This window comes from Pseudonaja textilis, chromosome 3 (assembly GCF_049901715.1).
Source record: "Pseudonaja textilis isolate UNSWEBS1 chromosome 3, rPseTex1.2, whole genome shotgun sequence".
Classification (NCBI taxonomy): Eukaryota; Metazoa; Chordata; class Lepidosauria; order Squamata; family Elapidae; genus Pseudonaja; species Pseudonaja textilis.
Window position 1 is genome coordinate 158799322 of NC_141992.1, and position 22368 is coordinate 158821689.

Consider the following 22368-nt stretch of genomic DNA (forward strand, 5'->3'; position numbering starts at 1 on the left):
ATTATTTTAAGCTGTTGGATGCAATCCAAAATATGCAGAAAAAAGCTTTATTTTCTTTATTTCTGCAATTCTCCCTACTCCCTCTTCCTTTGCTTGTTGCAAATAATAACCTGTTCTTCCAGTAAGCTAATGAATCCTTTGCTTGTACTTTTCTGAATTGCGGCTGTTACATTTAAGAAATTGGTTTGCAGTCCAATTTTCTTTTCCTTCTCTTGGGAAGATACATTCCCTGCAGTTTTTCTTAGACACACTGTTTACATACTTTCTAGTCTTTAGCACACTGGGATTTGTTTACACAACCTCTGTATATAAAGATAGAATATAAAACTAGGTTACCTTACAATTGTGTCACAAGAACAGCATTATTCAGTTGCGGTTTGGGGATTATAATTTAGGACAAACACAGATTTATAAGCAGAATGCCCTTAATTCAAGACCTCAAAGAAAATATTTAAGGCAGCAAATGTCAGTAAATCTCACCAGAGAGGAGTCACTCAGAGTAGACAATGTTGATCTAAATAGTTTAATGACCTGATTCAGTAAATTTCACCTATCAATTCACTGGCCATGAATAACATTTTGAATAAGTGTTGTAACAATCACACATTCATTTTATGCTACAGTATTTAGCTTCATTGGTTATATACCTGAACATCAAGTTCATATGCACTGTGGCTTAGTATATGAAAAGTGCTTAGTGTGTAAGCACTTTTTGAATTTTCAAAATTAGTTTTAAACCTGTGCTATTGCATAGTTGCTATGCCAATCTCTGTACATTCTGATGATTCTGTAGTTTAATATTTTGATGCATATTCATTTAGTTCTCTGTTGCAACATACATTTGGTAATATATGGCCCAATATTTCCTCAATTTCATTTAGTTATAGTCAGAGGAAGATGAAATTACTGAAATATGTTTATCATGACATGTATAACTAATATATATATTCCACTAAGCTACATACTTTTCTACCCATACATTCCATAAACTGACAGTATATATTATCAATACAAATATTTTCACTTGGAAAACAATGTTTCATTTCATTCCCCATACAGAATGTAAAATATATAAATATAGTTAAACCCCTTTCCACAAAAATGTATATTATTTTTTGTGTGTGCATTTCACTTGATTTTCTCAAATAAAATTCATTCAGGTGGCTAAGGCAAGGTTCATCTGGAACTCTAATGGTAATCCATATTGTCAACTCATCCAGCATGCATGCACCATGTTGAAAAATAACTTCAGTCATTTTCTTGCACATATTTTGAAGAAGTTTTGGCATTGCGTACAATTTGTTTAAGCATTGATGCATCCCTGTATGATAGCTGATATTACGGTATGCACCAGGATCTTTAAACCCCTATTACTATGAAAAAATAGGAAAATTTAAGAATGTTAATTTTTCCATTGCAGAAAAATAAAAGAGTCTATTCTGAGTTTGAACCTAAAAGACTCTCCAGCCTGTATTTGTTTCTCTGATATTTCATGGTGCCAAGGGTGACCATCAGAGGTGGTATTCAGCAGGGTCTGACCAGTTCTAGAGAACCAGTAGTGGAAATTTTGAGTAGTTCAGAGAACCGGCAAATACTACCTTTGACAAGATTTTACAGTATCCTTCCCCTGCCACGCCCACCAAGCCATGCCCACAGAACCGGTAGTAAAAAAAATAATAATCCCACCACTGGTGACCATATAGTATGCATTTATACCAGTCGCATACACATATTTAGTTAAGGAAGCTTACCTAACTGCTAAATTTCTTTGTAGAAAAGTGTATCTTTTAGGAAAGTTGCTTAGTTGAAATATTTGGGTATGTTGTTATTTCTACTGGAATGTAATTTATGGAGCAGTTTTCAGTGACCTTTTTAAATTACTTACAGTGCGTGGATTTTTGGCTCTGAACATTTTTCTATTAATTTGTTAGCACTTATTACATATTTTTCTGACTGCCACAAGCTTTCTGTCAGGGTTACGACCAATGCCCTAATAAAATTAAGTCTCAAGCTTTCTTTGATGGTGTGCTTAATTCATATAATTTAATAGTAAGAAAAGCCAAGATCTCAGACTCCAGATTTCTTCATGCTTCAAAAGATACATTGGGTTAAAGTCAAAATTGTAGTGGCCACATTTGGATATGAAATGGAGTCACATTTTACACATTGAAAAACAGACTCCTATGAGATTTGACCATACTGATAAGTGATGGAATGGTAAACATTCAGCTTCATTTTATAGACTGTCTTAAATATAGAACAATAAAATGATTATTACATTTCTAAAAAAAAAACATAATCATTTTTTTCATGGCACTTTCTTCTTAAATGTCAGCAAGAAAGTTTCTAAAATAATCTTTTTCTCACAAATTTCAAAAAGCCAATAATACTTTAATACTGTCCTTTAAAATAGAAAATCAATATTGGATTATAAAATGTTAATTTAGTACAGTAAGCCTTTGATGTTATAAAGCTAAAGCTTTATTATTGTAGTATAATCAAATAATGTAATGTCTACAGTAATACAGCTTATATTAACTATAGAATTACAACCTATAATAACTGAATCTTTTATTTGAGAAATATTTCTGCTTATCAATTATGTAGAAAGGTTAAGCAATAGCTTTATAAAACAGTAATGGTAATATTGGATTGAGCTGCAGGGAGTCAAACAGATAATAGATTTAACTGGTTGAATGCTTCTTAAGGTATTAGCTATACAGGAAAAATTGATCAACTGTAAAATAGTATATTCTTTTAGGAAATCATAAAGATTTGAAGTTTTATAAAATGAATGTTTACATGGTATAATATGTATTTCAATTACAAAAAGTTAATATTTACTAAGATTTGATATTTTCTTGGCTTATGAAAATAACTGGTGGATTCTATCAAATATGCTTCTCCTTTTAAATATGTTTTTTTTTTAAATGAATCTTTTTGGTGCAAGTTCCTCAGAAAGTGCATGCCTGGCAAATAGTAATTTCATTGTGTTTAATTGGACAAAATCAGAATTCCAAACCCAAAAGAAGAAGCAAATAAAAACAATTGTCGTTCTGGCTCATTAAAGTATTGCTTCGATTAGGTAGCATTTCTTGAGAACCGTAAAAATTAATAGTGTATTTCAAAAGTACTTTATTGGCATGTTCCTCCAAATAATTTAATTTTCATGGTTAATTGTACCTTCTTTGTAAGATAGACTATTGAATTAAGTGTGTACTTAGAAATTTTTAGTTTTCTCTTCCTTTCATTTTCTTTAATTCTTTAATTTATACAATACATGCTCTAAAGATTTAAAACATTCTGATGTAGTGACTGATCCTGAGTAGAATTCTTACAAGAAGCTCATAACAAGTACTTTAACTGACACATTTTTCCTTTATTCTTATTCCTTTTGAAAACAATATATTTCATTGACTGTATTTAAATTAGATCATAAGAAGCATGGAACTTTACTTGGTGAAAAATGGATACTTTCATGTTTCAGACGTTTCTAGTGTAAAATGTTATCTGACTTCCAACTCTTAATCTAAAAAGAGATTAAGATAAATGAAGGAAGCTAGAAGCTAAAACTGCCATTTCTTATTTTGGTTTTTCTTAACCATACCTAGTTTGATATTCATTCTGCAAACTCTAACATAATATTGTGAATGCACACTGTAGACTTCAAGATCCAAAAAATGTAAGCCCTCAGCTACCAAGAAAAAGGTTGGCTACGCTCTTAATGTATCTATCTCCACTTCAAGTCATCCATGGTACTTCATTCGTCTCATGTCATCATTAGAAGCCTGATTGAAGGAAGGGTCACAGAATCCTAGTAGTATATTGTTTTAGTGATTTTGAATTCTATCCATTGCAGTTCTGTGAAATAATGCATTAGTCTACTTATTTCTTAATTTTGCATGAAGCTTGGACATACTGTTGCTCTAATAATTTCTTGCTAGTCACTGAAATATCATCATCAAAAATGTACTCTTTTTTGCAGAGATGAGAAATGTTGAACATTAATGTTTCCAATGTTGCTATTGTTTGTTCCATCTCAAAAAAAATTATTTGATTTGCTATTAGATCATAAACAAAATTGCATCATTATTTGAAAATTAGCCCCATTGAACAGAACGGACTTAACCATTTTCACGTAAACATGCATAGGATTCCAGTATCATAATCAACAGAACATTATTATAGGCACACTGATGTTGGATTAGGCCACTTGCATTTAATTTGATGACTATAATGAAAATGCTATTTAATATTAGCAAATTATTCCCTATGTTATTCCTACTTTCTATCCTTCCCCATTTCACATGATTGGAGCTCTCTTCTTATGTACTCTTAGTTGAAGCAATCTCTGACAGTGTCTTCTGCTACCATCGGCTTATTTTCTAGATGGGAAGTGATGGAGTTTTGCGCCTCAGTAGTTCCGCTCTAAATAATGAATTCTTTGCATATGCAGCACAAGGGTGGAAACAGCGATTGGCAGAAGGTAATTTTCTACTTGTTACTAGATTTAACCAATAGTGTTTTTCCCTCCATAAAGAGATCCCATCATGTCACAGCCAAGAAAACATTCATTTTAATACTTTTAATATTTTATTCTCACTCAATCCAATGTACCTTGCACAGTTGTTGTGGGGGAAAATTGGGGACAGAGTGCTATAACTCTGCCTTGAGCTCCTGGAGGAAAGGCGGGATAGAAAACTAAGAAATGAAATTGATAATATGTAAAGTGGCAAGATTTCAAAACAATATACATTAGATCATCTTCCAGTTCTGTTAAGCACATCTGTCTCTTATATCTCACAATAGATTACCATTGGGTACTTTCACTTACAATATGAACAAGCATTTTCATCAGTGTCAGCTTTGGAAACCTAAATGCATGTGACTAAATCCCACCAATACACTCTAGAAATACTAAAAACAGCATTACAAGTACCATTTTAGCATAGGTTTCTCTCAAATTAATTTTGTATTGAATTTTGAAGTTTGGATTCAAATTTTGGATTGAATATTGAACTACTATTTGCAATAGGGGAAAACTTCAATCATCCATGCCTCATGAAAAGCTGCTGCCCAAAGATGAAGGTTTCTCAAGCAGCCGCTAGCAGAGCACAGGAATTGCATGAAGTTAGGAAAGCAATGTTGATCGTGCTTCTGGATGTGCAAAAAATATTTGACACTTGTCCAAGTTTTGAAACCTTAGAGCACAGTTGGCCAACAACTTTAGCACAGCATTTATATAAGGGGTCACCTGAAGAAATTCCTGCACTACACATAACTCAGCTGCACACCTAGATTAATTATTTGGACCTTCCATTTCTTGTTTCTTTTAGGAGAATTTACACCTGAGATGCAGTTGCGCATCAGGCAAGAAATTGAAAAGGAAAAGAAAACAGAACCCTGGAAAGAGAAGTTCTTTGAAAGATTTTATGGAGAAAAGTAAGTATGTGCATAGCTGTTAACAGATACATTTGCCTTTCATTTTAACCACTAAAAGTAATCTACAATTTCACCAAACCATTCCCCAAATATTCTAAACATTAAATTCAAATAGAGACAATATAACACAGGCTGAATATGAATAGGTAAAACACATCCTTTTTGAATCTTCAGAAGGAATCAAAAATAATAAAATTAGGTAAATATAGTCACACAAAATTATTTTAGTACTTGTTTTTCCCTCATGAAATCCTTTACTAGGGTATTGATTGAGTAAATAAAAATAATGTATGTTTGTGTGTTATATTGCATAGAAATGTATATATTATATTTTATAGAAATACAAAAAAAAAAACACCCAGTTGAAGAATATTTTTATTTGAAAAAAACTTCAGGGTAACACTCTTGATTCTTTCATAAACAAGTATTAAGCTATTATATGCACAGACATTCAATATTAAATGTTTAATCATTTAATCAGATGAAATTATTTTCTAATCAAATAAAAAACAGTTACATTAGACATGTACAGTATGTCATATTCTCAAATTCACCGCAGGAAATCATATAAATTATATTAACAAATTGTATTCATTTTAGTTCCTTTATACAGATAGCCCTCAACTTACAACTGGTCGCTAAGCAACCGTTGAAAATTACAACCTGTTTGAACCTGCTCAGAGCTATTTATGGCTCAGTTTCAAAGTTCTGACAGCTGGAGGCCTCACAGTTATTTTGGACACGTGGCAACTGGCCAGGTTTACAGCCATTTGCAGCTTCCTGTTATCACATGACCATGATCTATGACCTTTTTTTGCAGTAAACTAGCATTCACTTATGGCTTCCAGTAAAATACACCCATTGGGTAGAGTGGGGTCACTTAATGACTGCTGTGTTTGTTTAATGACTATGGAGTTTGTTTAACAACTGCAGCATTCAGTTAAGAACTGCTGCACAAAAAGTTGTAAAATCAGATGCAGTCACATAGGGACCCACTTAACAATTACCATAACTTGATGACTACCAGTTTATATAATTTTATTTTTGAAAAAATCTTTAAAAGCTTTCAAAAGAAGCTCTATCTAAAAGGGTTTTTTTTGTTATAAATATTGTATACAGGATTGATTACATTATTGCAATAGTATAATTCAGTATTTCTGCAAATCATAAAGGTATTTTCTGGTTTCATAGACAAAGATTTCATAATTCTGATATGAAAAATATTTTTCCTAGGCCTTTAAAAAAAACACACGTATCCAGGTTAATGCAAAAACTTTTGCAATATAATTTCCCACTTCAGAGTTTGGAAATCCATGCAGACATCTTTTCCAGAATGTATATCACTTCTACTTTTTCAAAATAGCTATCTCCTAGCTCTTTCTCAAAGGACTCAATGACCCCAATTTTGTTCATTTTTGACACACTAGCACTTAAAATAAGTAGAGATTACAGTGTCTGTACTTACCAATTTTACATAGTGTCTTCTCATTCTAAGAAAAACAAGGCTATTGTGCTTTCTCTTGTTTAATCCATCTTTTATCTCATGTAGTCTTCTCCTATTATCCCTAATATGAAATTGGACTAGTTGGGGCTGACTAGAATTGTAGTTCAGCTCATCTGAAGAGCTTTAAATTAATATATAAATATTTTCAAGAAAATTACATAACACTGTGAGATTACTTTTCCCTCATAACAAATCCAAATATTGCATATTATATCAGACAGTATAATTTCATACATAAATGCTCAGAAAGAAATCCTGTTAAATTTTGTTTCTAGAAAGCATTGCCAAAACACATCAGCACTTTTACCAAGAAAACTACATGGATGTAGCCATAAAGTAGAGCTTTACTCAAAGAACACTTCACTTGTACATAATAGGAGAACATAAAAGAGAAATAAATGTTAAATGAATAATCATATTAGTTGTGTTCAAATTTCAATGAATCCATTTTTGGCCACATCTACTTTTTAAAAGTGAGGTTCTGGCATGTCATTAAAGTCCCCCTCAAATCGAAAAATATTGTGTATCCCAAATGCTAAATTTATAGTGACAGAATAGTTAGATAAGGCAAAAATATTTTCTAGCAGTAGACTGACGTAAAAAAAAAAAAACCACCAGTGGAAGAAGTTAAAAATAGCAAAATTTGTGGTAAACCCCTTTTCCTCTTTAGGGATTTATAATACCTTCATGGCATCATCCAGCTATCACTGAGGTGGTATAGAATCTGTCCCCGTTACTGTCCTTTTGGCACAATAATGGTTGGATGACTCTAGAATATGCTGTAAACTGCTAGTGGAGAAATGGCCAGAGATGACAGACTTTTAACACACTCTGCAGTCCACTAGTGGATAGATTTTCTATGATAGCATTGAAGACTGGATGCTAGAGCAAGCTAATATCTCTTTGCCCTGGCTTTAGTTTAGTATATATCACTGAAATGTCAATACCTGTAAGTAAATGACAAAAATGTTTTTATATAAGTACATTTAAATTTTATTTTATTAGTCAAATATACTTTTTCTAGATCAGGAATTTTGTATATTTGATTTCCTTAGAAATTATATGTTTGTAGCATAGAATGAAATTCTTTAGCTGTTTTTCTGATATATGTTTATTGAAATATGATTATGTAATTTAACTGTGATCTCTGACTAGGTTGGGGATGTCAGTGGAAGAATCAAGGAAGCTTACATCAGTACAAAATAATGAAGATGATAATAAATCCCTCTCTGGTTCTTCGGATTTGCCTGGTCCTTCAAGAGAGCCTTCTTTTGATGACCATGAAGAAAAGAGCAACCAATCGCCACCCTTGCCAGAGAGAGATTTCTGTCAGGCACTTTGCAACATGGAACATGTTCCTTCCAAGGATCTAATGGCAGAAACAGAAGACATTTTGATTCCGGAAGAATCCATTATTCAAGAAGAGATTGCTGAGGAAGTTGAGACAAGTATTTGTGAATGTCAGGAAGAGAACCAAAAAGAACACATGAATTCAGAACAACCAGTTAGTTCAGTTGGTACAAATGAGGAAACAGATCCATTACCACTTACAGGGAGTTCTGAATCCTGTGTTGTGATGAATGATGTATTAAGTCCATTATCTCATGTTGAAATCAAAGAAGAGGAAAGATTGGAGTATCCCCAGGAAGAAATGCCAGTCATAACAGATCAGATAGAAAACAGTTTATCACCTTCACAATCTGCTTCTTCCTCAAATTCTGTTAGTAATGCGGAAGAAAAAGATTTGGAATCAGTAAAAGAACTTAGTCCTCATGGAAAATATTCCCCTGTCCTTAACGGTTCCTTATTCACTGGTGGTGTTGCAGTACATATGGAATTGCAGAGTGACCCTGATGAACTGTCCTCTGAAAATGCCTGTATTTCTGAAACATCTTTTTCTGCTGAAAGCCCAGAAGAACCATCTGCCAGTATTGCATCTCCTGGAGGTGACACCCAATCGACTTCAGAGGAACCTTCTACACCAGTGTCTCTTGAAACTGTGTGCTCATCAGACATGTCTTGCACTGAAAACACTGAAACTGATGCTCAACAAAAATCTGTAGATGATAATCTGAATACATCTTTAATGTCTGAAATATCTCCACTGCCAGCCTCACCTGTAACATCAGAAGCATCTCTGTTGTCAAATTTGCCCCTAACTTCAGAGGCATCACCAGTTTCTAATTTACCTTTACCATCAGAAACTTCCCCGATGTCTGATTTGCCCTTGACATCTGAAACATCTTCAGTGTCTTCTGTTCTTTTAGCTTCTGAAACATCTCATTCAAATAGTTTACTGTTACCTTCAGAAGCATCTCCACTTTCCAATTCACCAGTGAGTGAAAGATTTATTCAGCAAAGAAAATCGTTGTGTTTGTCTGAAGAATCCTTGTCATCTCTGAAAGAAGAAACCTGTGGCATTCCTAATATTCCACAAGAAGATAATATTCCATCACAACAAAATTCATTTCAAGGTATACCTGATGCTATGAAAGCTATCATATCTGAACCTTCAATAGCAGAAGGATCCCAGTCCAGAAATCTTACTAATCAAACCTGTAGGTCACAAACTGAAATAGAGAACTGTTTCACTTCTTCTCTTGCAGAAAGCTCTTCTCCAGAAGTGATAAAAATGAAAAATCATAGTAGCCACCAACGATCTGAAAATAAAAGTGCAGTCTCTCAACTGGAAGTATCTGTCTTAACAGAAGTGGCAGAATGCAAAAATATTGAATCTCTCCCTTCTAAATCTCATGACAAGTTATATACCTCAATGTCTTCTTTAGAAATTGGCAGAAATAAGTCTCACAAACTTCAAGGGGCTGTACAGAATCGGTTTGAAAGTTCCTATTCTTCAAAATCAAGTGAAGTTACCAAGTCACCTGAAGTAAGAAATGAAAGCAGAGACCTGGAGATTCCAAAGAGGAAAACAGCTGAACATCACAGTTTTGGAATCTGTAAAGAGAAGAGAGCTAGAATTGAAGATGATCAGTCCCATCGTAATTCATCAACAAATTCATCTGAAAGAGAACCACCACCTAGAGAAGAGCCCAAAGTCCCACCCTTAAAGGTAAATTGAGAAACTTACATGTTACCTGGACTGTATTTTATCTAAGTCAAGAAACACTGGAAACTGTTTCCGTAAACAGTTTCCACAAATAACTGACACCTCATAATTACTAATTTTTGCCTGCAAAATAATTTCATTGTTCCTTGTAGGGTGTCAATAAATAGATTTCCTTATGATATCTTCAATTGACATGTCACCATGATGAAATACTATATTTTATTTTTAAAAAGTGATGTTCGACCCTCAGGAACACAGCATTAGAAATTGTCAATAGTATTTTGCAAATGTTTGTTTTGTCATTGAGTAATGCATTAATGAAAAAGGAAAATGGTTCACTGTAACATTTGTAAAATCATAAACTGTGTCATTCATGCCTCTGGTTCTTAAGATGCATTATTATGCAATGAAAATAATAGAATCACTAACCATAAATGAGAGAAGTCATATGAGTGCTATCCTACCGGCTTTGTGGGGCTTTGTCATAGATAGTCAGACATACTAGTAGAAGGGTATGAACAATAAACATTCCATTCTTGCTTTGTTTGCTTTATTTAGTTGCTGCATATGCATAGTTCCTTGTAACAGAGCTCCACAGAAGTGGTGTTCATTCAGATACTACCAACAGTTGGGTTAAGATAATTAAACTTTTATATATTAAATTATAACCCTGACTAGAAAGAGAAACTACCTATGAAAGTAATTGGAAATGATTTTCTGGCTTCTAATTTTGCAAAACCTATAGAAAATTCAATGAAAACTTTTTTTCAAATACCTATATTCTGAATACAACACTAAAATTCAGAAAATATGGTTGTGAAAAGCAAACTGCAGAAAGAGGCATGCAGCATAAATAGAAGTGCTGGAAAATATTAAAGGATCTTGAAACTGAACTCATTATTTCCTGACACTGAAAATATTATTTCCTCCAGTTCAATTAATTTTAATATTTAATATTATTTCCTCCAGTTCATTAATATGGGGGGGGGGGATTAATAGTAGGTAGAATGTTACATATTTGCTTGTGCTAAATAATTGTTTTCACCATCATATGGTAAAATCTTAAAGCTATTCACTGCAAATTATTATTTTCTAATACGGTTTTTATATATTCTCTTTCCCCATCAGATTCAACTCTCAAAAATTGGCCCACCCTTTATTATCAAGAGCCAGCCAGTTTCCAAACCAGAACCAAGGACTACTCCAAGTACCTCCATGAGCAGCGGGAGGAACACTGGGGCCAGAACTCTTGCAGATATCAAAGCAAGAGCCCAGCAAGCCAGAGCTCAGAGGGAAGCAGCAGCAGCTGCTGCAGTTGCTGCAGCTGCAAGCATTGTTTCTGGAGGGCTAGGGAGCCCCTGTGAAGGTGGGAAGACCCGAACATTGGCCCACATCAAGGAGCAAACAAAGGCCAAGTTGTTTGCAAAGCACCAAGCAAGAGCCCACTTGCTCCAGAGCAATAAAGAAAGCAAGTCTCAGCAGGCCTTGAAAGAAGCTCCATCAGTTGTGGAGATCTCTGTGGCTTCTGAAACAAAGATCGAAGGTTCTACTGGTGTAATTATAGTTAATCCTAACTGTCGGTCTCCTAGCAACAAATCTTCTCACCTTCGTGAAGCTACTGCTTTATTGCAGCATTCTCTTAATGCCATTTCTTTGCCAGAAACTAGCACTGATATCCCTGTTCAAAATTCTGATGAAAGCATATCTGTGCCTCATTTTTGTGAGAAAATGCTATCTTCTACCTCTCCAGAAAGTATTTCAGTCCTATATAAGAAAAACTCAGTTCCTGGTTCTGTGTGTAGCACTGCTAAGTCAGGAACAATTAAGGAACTTTCTTTTGCTGGTGCAGTTGATAAGCCCTCTGTTTTGATGTCTGTTGAAAGTACAGACACAAAGACAAGCAATATAACTATGCTGAAATCCATCCAAGGGGCTGACACTCCATGCATTTCTATTGTGCCAAAATGTCATGAAAACTCCGGTCCTCCAGCCACAGCCAACACTACCCTCTTGTCAGATTCCTTTGAGGAGAAAACATTACCAATGCCAAGTAGCAATGCAACTAGTGCAATTTCAAATCAGTATACCACTGTGCCAACTTCATCTATTGTAAGTAATTTATCAGATCACCTGTCTGGCAGCTCTGTTTTGATTCCTCCAGGGGTATCTATAAGTAGATATCCTTCGGATAAGATATCACTAACTGGGTATAGAGACCCAAGTGCTTTGTCAAACAGCATCTCTGTTCGGGCAGCTTTACATGGAAATGAGGCACTTTCAGTAGGAGATGCCATTGGCAGGACTTCCATTTCTATATTTTCTAGCAACATGATGACTGTAAATTCTTATGAGAATTCCACCAAAATAAGTGCTGATGGCATAGAGAGAAATTTGGGGATGAGAAACCATTTAGACATGCCTGGTAAACCCTCAGTAGGATATATACAGGCACCTGCAAATAGATCCATTCCTTGTAAAGTCATTGTTGATCACACAATGACAACAATGAATTCAAGCTTATCTCTGGGTCTTTCCACGGAAAGTGCAGAAAGTAGCATGGAAGCGCAAAACAGGCCAATTAGGATTGAAACTGCTTTACAAAACATAACATCTCCACAAGTATCTGTCATAAGTAGGCCAGAGCTACTTAACAATGAAAATTTGGAGCCCAGCTCTGGTTTTAACAATGGTCCAACTAAGCAAGATGGCAAGCATTTACAAACAGCATGTACTGCTCTTCGAGAAGTGCCTCTTGGGCCTCAAGATAAGCAATTGGATGTTGTTCCTCCTACCCAAGATTTCTCAGAACAGTTTCAAGATCCTTTAACTTTCAAGAAAGAAGCAGAAAATATCTGTACCAATCGATATAATCCTAACAGCCGAATCTGTTGGAATGACAATGAGGTAATGAATACTGAGCAGTCTTTGGTCAGTCATCTTCACCCAAGTAAGCATAAGGAATATTCAGAAAATAACTGTTTAAAAAATGTGAAAACAGAGCCTTCCGGTTTGGTACATCTGCACGAGATGCATACAAGAAATGTGACAAGCATAGCCTTGCCTGTTAAGTCAGAAAGAAATGAATCTGACAAATGCTTCAGGATGGACACAGAAGATTTTGTCAGACCTGAAATGCCTGTGCAAACTGCAGAAATAGCCCCAAGTTCACAGCCAGCTCAGAGCTCTAAGAGATCTGTAACCGATTCCATGGAGCACTCTTTGGCACTGACAACAGAGACACTGAAAAGAGTTACAAATGCTGGGACCTCAAGTTGCCGCTTGTCATCAGTAGAAGCCAATAATCCTCTAGTGACCCAGTTACTGCAAGGCAACCTGCCATTGGAAAAAGTATTGCCACAGCCCAGGTTAGGGGCCAAACTAGAAATCAGTCGATTTCCTTTGCCTTTGCAAACTACCTCCAGGTGTAAATCAGTCACATCCGAACGAAACACAGTCGAAAACCCTCCCAGCTCCCCAAATGCAGATGGGAGAGATTTTACAGCCACAAATATACTCCCGCTACAAATCCGCAAACGTGAAAATCATCCCAAAAAGAGAGTAGCCAGGACAGCTGGAGAAATTAAATGTGAGCCTGGGAAGCCTTCAGTAGATTCAGATATTAAAGTGACTCCTTGTATAATCACTTCTAGCATGAATCAACTTGGACATGGCCAACTATTTAAACAGGAATGGCAAAGCAAGCACACCATTCAAAGCAGAATAGCTCACAGTCCGGAGATTAAGCAGCAGAAAAGGCCATTGCCCTCATGTAGTTTCCAGAAGAACTTATTTAGTGTAGAGAAAAATGGCAGCTTCCACACAGAAGCAAGTACCTCCCATCAACCTCATTTCTACCAAATGCCAATGGCTGCCCGAGGCCCTGTTACTACAGCCACTTTGATGCAGGCAACTTTAAAAGCCCCATCTGGCTGCAGTTCCTTTGCTTTCAGCAGGCACCTTGAGCAGAAGGCCCTGGGAGAGGCCAATATGTCTGCAGCACCTCACCAGCTGAGACTGGCAACTGTTTTTTCCCCAAACGTTCAAATTAAGGAAAGTGATGACATCCCCAGTGCCTCACAAACTCAGCAGAATAAATCATTAGTGCATCCCCCACCCCCTCCGCCCCCTCCCCCTCCCAGTTCAGAAGCTCCATCTGATCACAAACAACCAGGAGTTACTATGGAAACCACCAAAAGACTTAGTTGGCCTCAGCCGGCAAATGTCTGTAGCAATATAAAATCAGAACCCATTTCTTTGGAGGAAGGCTTAAGCAGCAGCTGTGAGCTAGGCATGAAACAAGCTTCCTATGATCAGAATGAAGTCAAGGAACAGTTGAAAGCTTTTGCATTGAAAAATGCTGACTTCCCTTCCTATTTACTTTCAGAACCACAGAAGCCTTTTGCCCCATTAACTGCTCCAAAAATACAGGCGCAGCGTGGAAATTACTCTACAATACACTTTGGTAGCACAACTTTCAAAAGGGCAACTTCTGCCATTGAAAAATCTATTGGGATTTTAGGGAGTAGTTCAACTACAACCACAAGCCTACCTATTCAAAATGCCCAAATCCCAGTTCAGAAATTTGCCGACAGCAGCAGTGCAGATGAGTTGGAACTGAAATGTTCTTGCAGGCTGAAAGCCATGATAGTATGCAAGGGCTGTGGTGCCTTCTGCCATGATGACTGCATAGGTCCTTCCAAATTGTGTGTAGCTTGTTTAGTTGTTCGATAGAATCCAAAGCACATTCCTTGTTAACACAGGAAAGCAAAAGAGAAGAATAACTGGAATTATGTAGGCCATATTGTATCTGGATTTCTTTTTGAAGTTTCTAGGGATGCTTTGGAATGGAGTGATTTTGGCTTGCATGGCTCTCCCTGGTAATTCCCCTTTAAGAAATGTCCAGCATTCTTACTGTCTTAAAATATAGAATTGTTCATGTCTTACTGCATAATTTTATTTTTACCATTTATAAGTCAATCCTCCCAGTGAAAAGAATGACAAATTGCTCTGTGTTCATGTTTCTGTATGAAAGAGCAATTTGAATGTGGCATAACCATAACCCATGAAAAGAAGAAGCAGGATCAAAAAGAGTGAAAGCCAGGTTCCCTTAGCAGACTATCATTGCAATGGCCATTTGGCAGGTTTTGCACACCTGGAGCCAAGATTGTCCGCAGTGATTGACTTTGATCCATTGGCAGCTAATGTGGGTAATTTAATCCTTTCTTAAGAAGCTGTTACACTAAAGTAAAGTATAATTAAACCTGGCAACAAGTTTTAACAAACTAGAATCTTCATGGCTTTAGAAGTTCGGGGGACGGGAAATAAGTATAGCTATTATAATAGAATTTATTAATTCATTTATCTTCCTCAAGTTTCACTTATAATTTTGTCCTAAAATGAGATATTTAACATATATTCATAGTATGTGCCATTTTATATCTAAATAAGGGTGTTTTGAAAAGCGATACCATTTTCAAAGCGATTCTTTGTTTCTGAAGATTTAAATGAGCAAAGCAATTGTATGATTTATAGTCGTTTTAAATATGTTTACAACTTGGGATATTTTAAAGTAACTTTTATTTTAAAACAGTTTTGTCTGTTAACACAGTTTACCCCACAAATATTGTATAGCATTGTAGAGGAATGAAGAGATTTTAAAGGGATACTAAATTTTACTCTCAATATTGTATTTACTAGTAGTTTATGTTAGTTATATACAAAATATATAGCCACCAAACTATTTGAGAAGAATTGTAGCAATTGCTAAGTTCTTTTTACTGATAAGAGAAGTATTGTAAAGGGTTAAAAATATGGAACTTAATAACAGGAGATGCATGGTTACCTTAGAAGTGAGGGACTGAACATAAAATGTAAAACGGAAGCAACTTGCATGCTATCACATGATAATCACCAGAACTTAATAAATGTTAGAGAAAGATATCCTCCTTACCCACACAGTAGAACCTTACTAACTTCATGCCTGGTAATCCATTCACAAAACAGATATTTCCCCCCTTGTGTTAAGGCTTTTAATAGCAAGATGCTTAAAAACAAATAGTTCATGTAAAATAAACAATTTGACATTTATTTTGCATTGTCAAGTTTTAACATAATGAGGATTTTAAAACTCTAATGTTAAAATATACTTTAGTGTATTATATGTATTTTATCCTTTTATTATTATTAAACTATATAAGGCTTCCAGGCTTTTCTAACTATTAGTAAAGCTCTACTGTTTGGACATTATATTTTTGTGGGGCCATATTAAACATGAAACTCATTTTTCCTTTTTTCCTTAATGAGCTGGAATAAGCAGGCTTACATTCCCTTAGTCAGAGATCTTGTGACTTGACTGGATTGGATTCCTGTTCTGTTTTCATAGCAGGTGTATTAACAGTAGTCTTGATCTTCTATGGTATAAGCAAATTTACACCATTATAATTGCCTTACTAAAGCACTCATTTTAGAAGATTTATGCATATTTCAGCACTTTCAGGTATCTGTGGAGAGATTATTTTAAAAATATAGATTTAAAAGGCATGTTTTTTGTAAAGTTCCAAATAGATGGACTAGTTGTTAATGATACATGTATCTCTGAATTAGCTAAATTCAAGAAGATCTTTTTGGTACAATAATTAAATACAGCAGGTGAAATTCCAGATTCAATAATTGTGAACAGTTTTTAGATTGCCTTCTATCAGTCCTAAACAAATGATAAGCTCCTATAGCATGCCATAGGACATTTGAGCACAATTTAGAGAAAGCACTTACAGTCCCAATCTTAAGTCATTCTGACCTGCATTGAATATCATAAACATGCACAGGATTTGTCTGCAAGCATCTTAGTCTAGAATGAAAATTTGGAGTGCCTGGGTATCTCCAGATTATATTTGTTTGTCTGTGGTGTGGCTAACAGCATTAAAACACTCTGTTTGAACTGTTGGAGTGAGGGGAGGGACTGGAAACTAGATAAAATGGCCATTGATGAAAATGTTTTAAAAGGTGGGTGTTCCTGAATCTCAGCACTTACTTGATAAAAGCACTCACGCTCTTCTTTGAACCATGTTCCAGATAATGTCTTCTCCCAGGATCAGTTTACTGACCTCTGGTAGTAAATACAATCTTAGGTGGAAAAATGTGATTCCTCGTATATGTGCAGCAGACAAAACAGCAGCCAAACAGAAGGCTTAATGTTCCTTCTTTGGGTATCTATTTTGCAATACATGTATATACATGTACATCTATATACATTTAGTCTTCAACTTATGACCACAATTGAGCCCAAATTTTTTGTTGCTAAGTGAAACAGCTATTAAGTTAATTTTGCCCCATTTTACAACCTTCCTTGTCCCAGTTGTTAAGGAATCACTGCAATTGTTCAGTTAGTAACTTGGCTGTTAACTGAATTTGGGTTCCCCATTGACTTTGCTTTTAGAAGGTCTCCAAAGGTGATCATATGACTCCGGGACATTGCAACCATCATAAAAAGGAGTCAGTTGCCAAGCATCTGAATTTTGATCCTATGATCACAGGGATGCTGCAACAGCCGTAAATGTGAAAAATAGTCATAAATCACTATTTTCAGTGTCGTAACTTCAAACAGTCACTAAATGAACTGTTATAAGTCAAGGATTACCTGTATAGATATAGCTCTTCCCACATATTTTTTTAAGATTCAGATATACCACTATTAAATAGAAATCTAGATCAACTTTGGCAAATGATGGAAAAGTATCTCTTTTCACAATGGGTATATCTGGCATATATTTGAATGGCATGCTTATGAATTATTAATATAGCATTGAAGAAAAGGCATTTGGCAAGGGTTGTTAAATAGTATTACATATCTCTCAACATTTTTCCACTGTGAATCTTAAGCCACTATTTCTTAGTATTCCATCTGAAATTAATTTGATTTGCTATTTAGAAATGCCTGATGGTGGCAGTAGTGGCTTGTAATATTTGTTATCTGGAAGAAAACAAGTATTGTATTATTTTTGCAAATTCTTGTCTCCTTTCATTTTTGCCCAAATATTGGTACTATGTCAGTATTCCACAAGACTGTCTTGTGGAAGTTTTTGACATGTATTTATTTATCTGTGGAATGGGCAATGGTGTTTTATCCATGTGTAGTTATATTAGGGAATTCTTACACCAGCAACTTTCCCACTATTGCAATTGTGTGTATAATTCGGTATGTGTGTGCACACGTGCATGCATGAGTGTGAGTGTGTGTGTGTGTGTGTGTGTGTGTGCACATATTCATCTGCGAATTAAATGGCTATAATAAAAAGAAAAAGACATGCATTCATCTTCAGGTGGTTTATATATAATGTAACAGATTTAAAAATAGTATGGTCCTCATAATTTTAAAATAGTGTAAGACAGTAGGTAGGTTATTGGACAGAAGACTGTGGAAAAGTGTGGAGTTTTAAGGAGAGAAGAGATCATTAGCAAGAGAACATCTATATGCAACTGTCTAATCTCCGTAGGAAGCTGGCACTAGGATACAGTGTTTAGTCTGTGTGAAAAAGTGCTATGACTTTATAGGAAGAGGTTCATGTTTTTTGTTCATATCTTGAAAAAAATTACCACATGCATTTTCTGTTTTAAATACTTTCAGAAGTACTTTTCCTTGGGGAAGATAGTCAGATATATCAGCTCAAAGAACAGAATCGCATTCACTAGGGCTATGTATGAAATGCTGAATTTAAATGTTTCATACAAGTGTTAGGGCTGTGAGGCAAGTATCTGTGAAACACCTACCATCCAATTTTCTACTTGTATGTTTCATCTCTGATTACAGCTATTAATTCCATTATCTGTTGAAGTGCATTTTCTAATTTGAAAGAATGTGCATGATACTCACCAATCAGAAATCATATAGAGAACACATTTGGGTTCTGGTGCAAGGTAGCTAGTCATGTTTAGCTACTTGATGTTGTGACTTAAGCAAACAAAGCTGCCTACTGGCTTTCAATGGAGAGAAAGACATCTCCCGGCACTGGGGTCAATGTGCCATCCCTTGCAGTCAATACGTATAGTTAGCTCCCTGAAAATATTGCAGTAGCAAGATTTCTGCTTGGTGCTTTTTTTGTGTGTGTGCCTTTGAGTCAGTGGTGACTCCTGATGATTGCCTGAACAAGTCTCTACTTTCTTGACAAGATTTTTTTGCCCTTGCCTTCTTCCTAGGCTAAGAATGCATGACTGGCCTAAAGCCACCAAGCTGACTTTATGCCCAAGGTGGGACTAGAACATGGTGCATTTGGGGGAGATCTTAACAAAGGTGTTCACCTTTCCAGGACATTAATGATATTTGTCATTTTTGTCATGGGGACCTCAATATTTCTTCTAGCAAAAATATAAGGTGTTATCATAAGATTCAAATCATGAAATACTGGAAAAAGCATATTCCACAAGGGGTGGGAAAAAGTCAAGTTGTTATTCATTGCAAAGGATGTGCACATGAAACTTAAAACATTTCTCACATTCCCTGTTTACATTTTATACAGAAAATGTTCAGTTGTATATGCTAATTTAAAGAAAAAAGAATAATATAATCAGGATATGAGATAAGGTTGCACCTAACATATAAAAACCAGCTAGCACAAAAAAAGAAACCATTGTACATCCATATCCATGCAACTATTTTAAAAACTGATATATACCCAGAGTTTTTCATTTTGTTTTTTATCATTTTTCTTTTTAGCAAGATATTCCATTATCTTTAACGTTTTTATTAACACTGTTAAGGTCTGTACATGCTGTTGGGACATTATCTGTGTGGATTTTGTCTTTTGCAAAATGTTTTTTTACATGGAAAACCCTTACTTTATTGAAATAATAATGTAAAAAAATGAAGTTGGCACTCCCAATTTTGTATTCCATTTATCCTCTATGATGTAGTGCATGAAACTAACCTGGTTTGGGGAGGGAAAGGTTGAGCCATAAAGCAAAAATGTGTCCTATACAATATCTTTCAAAGTGATATGTGTTATCAGGATGAATGCCTGAATTCTCTTTTCAGGACCATAGAATTTCTTGCTCAGTTTCTTCTGAACTGGTGCAGATGGTGCTTTATAATGCAGTTTCTAAAGAGAAATGTTCATATGCTGCAGTCCTTATAAACACGCACACAATTTCAGAGAAGTTGTTCCAGTCTCTGGTTTTGCATAATATGTTGAAGGCCAAGGACCAGCACTCAGGAGGAGATCAGAAACCCCATCTAGCAGGATCATCTTAGCTTCCATGTGGGAAGACGTATTAAGCACTGATTTCCTGTGGGTGACAGCAGGAATCCTGTGCAACACTAAGGAGAAGCCCTGTTGGCAAATAAGCCTCGACCTGTGTGGCTAAATGTTTCTGAATTGAAGGGGAAGTCCTGCTGTCTTCAATCATCATGCTTTGTCATTGAAAAACCAACAAAATAGTATTTTTTTTTGCCTAATTTAAAGGAGCTGCTTTTTTTATAGCACATATTTCGCTTTGTACTATATTTGATAGTTTAAAGATAATTTAGCCTGTAGAATACTTTTGTCTTTGTATTGTTCATGAATGTTACAAGAAAAGTGCTTTACTTTGTTGCCATAATTCTCTTGTACTGCTGTAAAGTGAGTTTTTGTTTTGTTTTGTTTTTGTTACTATTTTTCCAAACATCCGAGTCGATCAACATTTTTGGTACTGAGTTTGTATGCTCGATTATTATTATTTGTCAGTATTTTGAATGTTTACATCTCTTTGACACTCGCCATTCAATGCCTTTTTTAGGGAAGTATTTCTCATGCCCAGATTGAAGCAATGTGAAATCAACCCATATCTAGCATCTATGAGGAACACGTATTTATGTATTCTTACCATAAATAGATATTTTTGTCCTTGGATAGAGAATCAAAAACTCCTCTCAGTCCTCTACCAAAGAAATACACAAACAAACCCATGCACTCACACACACACTTTGTGTTAAATTCTCAGAAAGGGGAAAAATTTATGTCAGCGGCATTGCAGTGGTTATTATTCTTTATTACCTGAATAAATGTGACCAAGTGATTTTTTTCTTTTCTTTTAAGATACAGTGTTTGGTTTAGAATTCAGGGATCATGCTTCATCAGTGGTGCTGTCTGTCTTTTTTTTTTTTTTTAAGAAAACATTGTTTGCTTACCAAAATAATTGATCACAAAATTCTAATACAAATGGAAAGTTTTGTTCTGTCTACATGTTTGCTTTACCCCCACCCCCCACCAGTCCCTTGAAAGTAACAATTTGGGCTTCAGTATCAAAATATTCTAAACAAAATAAAAGCAAGAATAAACATTGGTTGGCGTATTATTCCCCACCCCTTCTTTTAAATGTGCTAAAAGAAAATAAGGCATTCGTTGAGTATTTGAAAGATGGTTATTCAGGGCGGAGAACATGTGAGTATGTTTTAGTTGATTATTGTCTACTCAGTTTATATGTGGCAAGGCTATCGGTTCCATTTTTTTTTCTATAAAAAAATTGTATTGCACTAAATTAGAGACAGGCAACTTTTTGGTGCACAAGTTCCACATTTTATTGTTGCGTTGGATGGAGACCACAAAGTAGATGGGGCATTGTGACAAGTGTGGGTGAGTGGGTTTGGAAGATATTTAGGTGGTATTTAATTAGTGATTAGTCTTTTTAAAAAACAAAACACTATTTTAAGTTTTTCCATTATTGCTCCAAATTACCACAATTTACGAGGCAAGAAATCATACATTAGCCAACAACATTGGAAAATCTCTTGCTCCCAAGGATGCTATCACAGTGACACTACAATTATCTGATGTTTCTCAAATATTTCTTTTTACTTCAGAAGGATAAAAGGATCCCTTTATTCCTCTCTTTGTAGGCAAACATAGGAAGAAAATAGTTGAAGTTTAGCATGCAGAACCTAAAGCTCTTTGAGCTCTCCACAATTCACAAAAAAACACCTTTAGATCAGCTCTTAAGGTCACAGTCTTAAGGAATCTTTTTGTTTCTCTCGAGGAGGCAAAAACGATTATTTTCAGCCTGCTAGTCCTTTTACTAGGAGTACTTCAGAAATATTAGGTGTTCCTGACAGAGTACTTGGAGGTTAAGATTGTTCCTAAGTTACATGCAAGACGTATACAGTGAAAGCAATTCAGTTAAATGCAATTTTTCAGTTATTTTTGTACAGAAATGATTAAAACTAGTTTTAATATTTTGATTCTGAAAAATTAAGGCATGGAGAGCAAATGGTCAAGATTATACTTTACATAGCAGAAAGCAGATTTTTAAATATATATATTGAATTTATCATATCCATACCAAAGCGAACTGTCAAATCACAGTAATACCATAAGGAGGATAAAAAGAT

The 22368-nt window shown here is 35.2% G+C and overlaps 1 protein-coding gene across 1 annotated transcript in view; it reads left to right on the forward strand.

Annotated features, from left to right (window-relative positions):
* The window catches only part of ASXL3 (ASXL transcriptional regulator 3), a 132494-nt gene extending 111185 nt beyond the window's left edge, over positions 1 to 21309 (forward strand). Inside the window, exons 9-12 of the mRNA XM_026699217.2 lie at positions 4390 to 4486; positions 5337 to 5442; positions 8102 to 10016; positions 11142 to 21309. Of these exons, the coding sequence (XP_026555002.2) occupies positions 4390 to 4486; positions 5337 to 5442; positions 8102 to 10016; positions 11142 to 14744 (5721 nt within the window). The 3' untranslated portion in view covers positions 14745 to 21309. The remainder of the gene's footprint in view (positions 1 to 4389; positions 4487 to 5336; positions 5443 to 8101; positions 10017 to 11141) is intronic.
* Positions 21310 to 22368: the final 1059 nt, after the last annotated feature.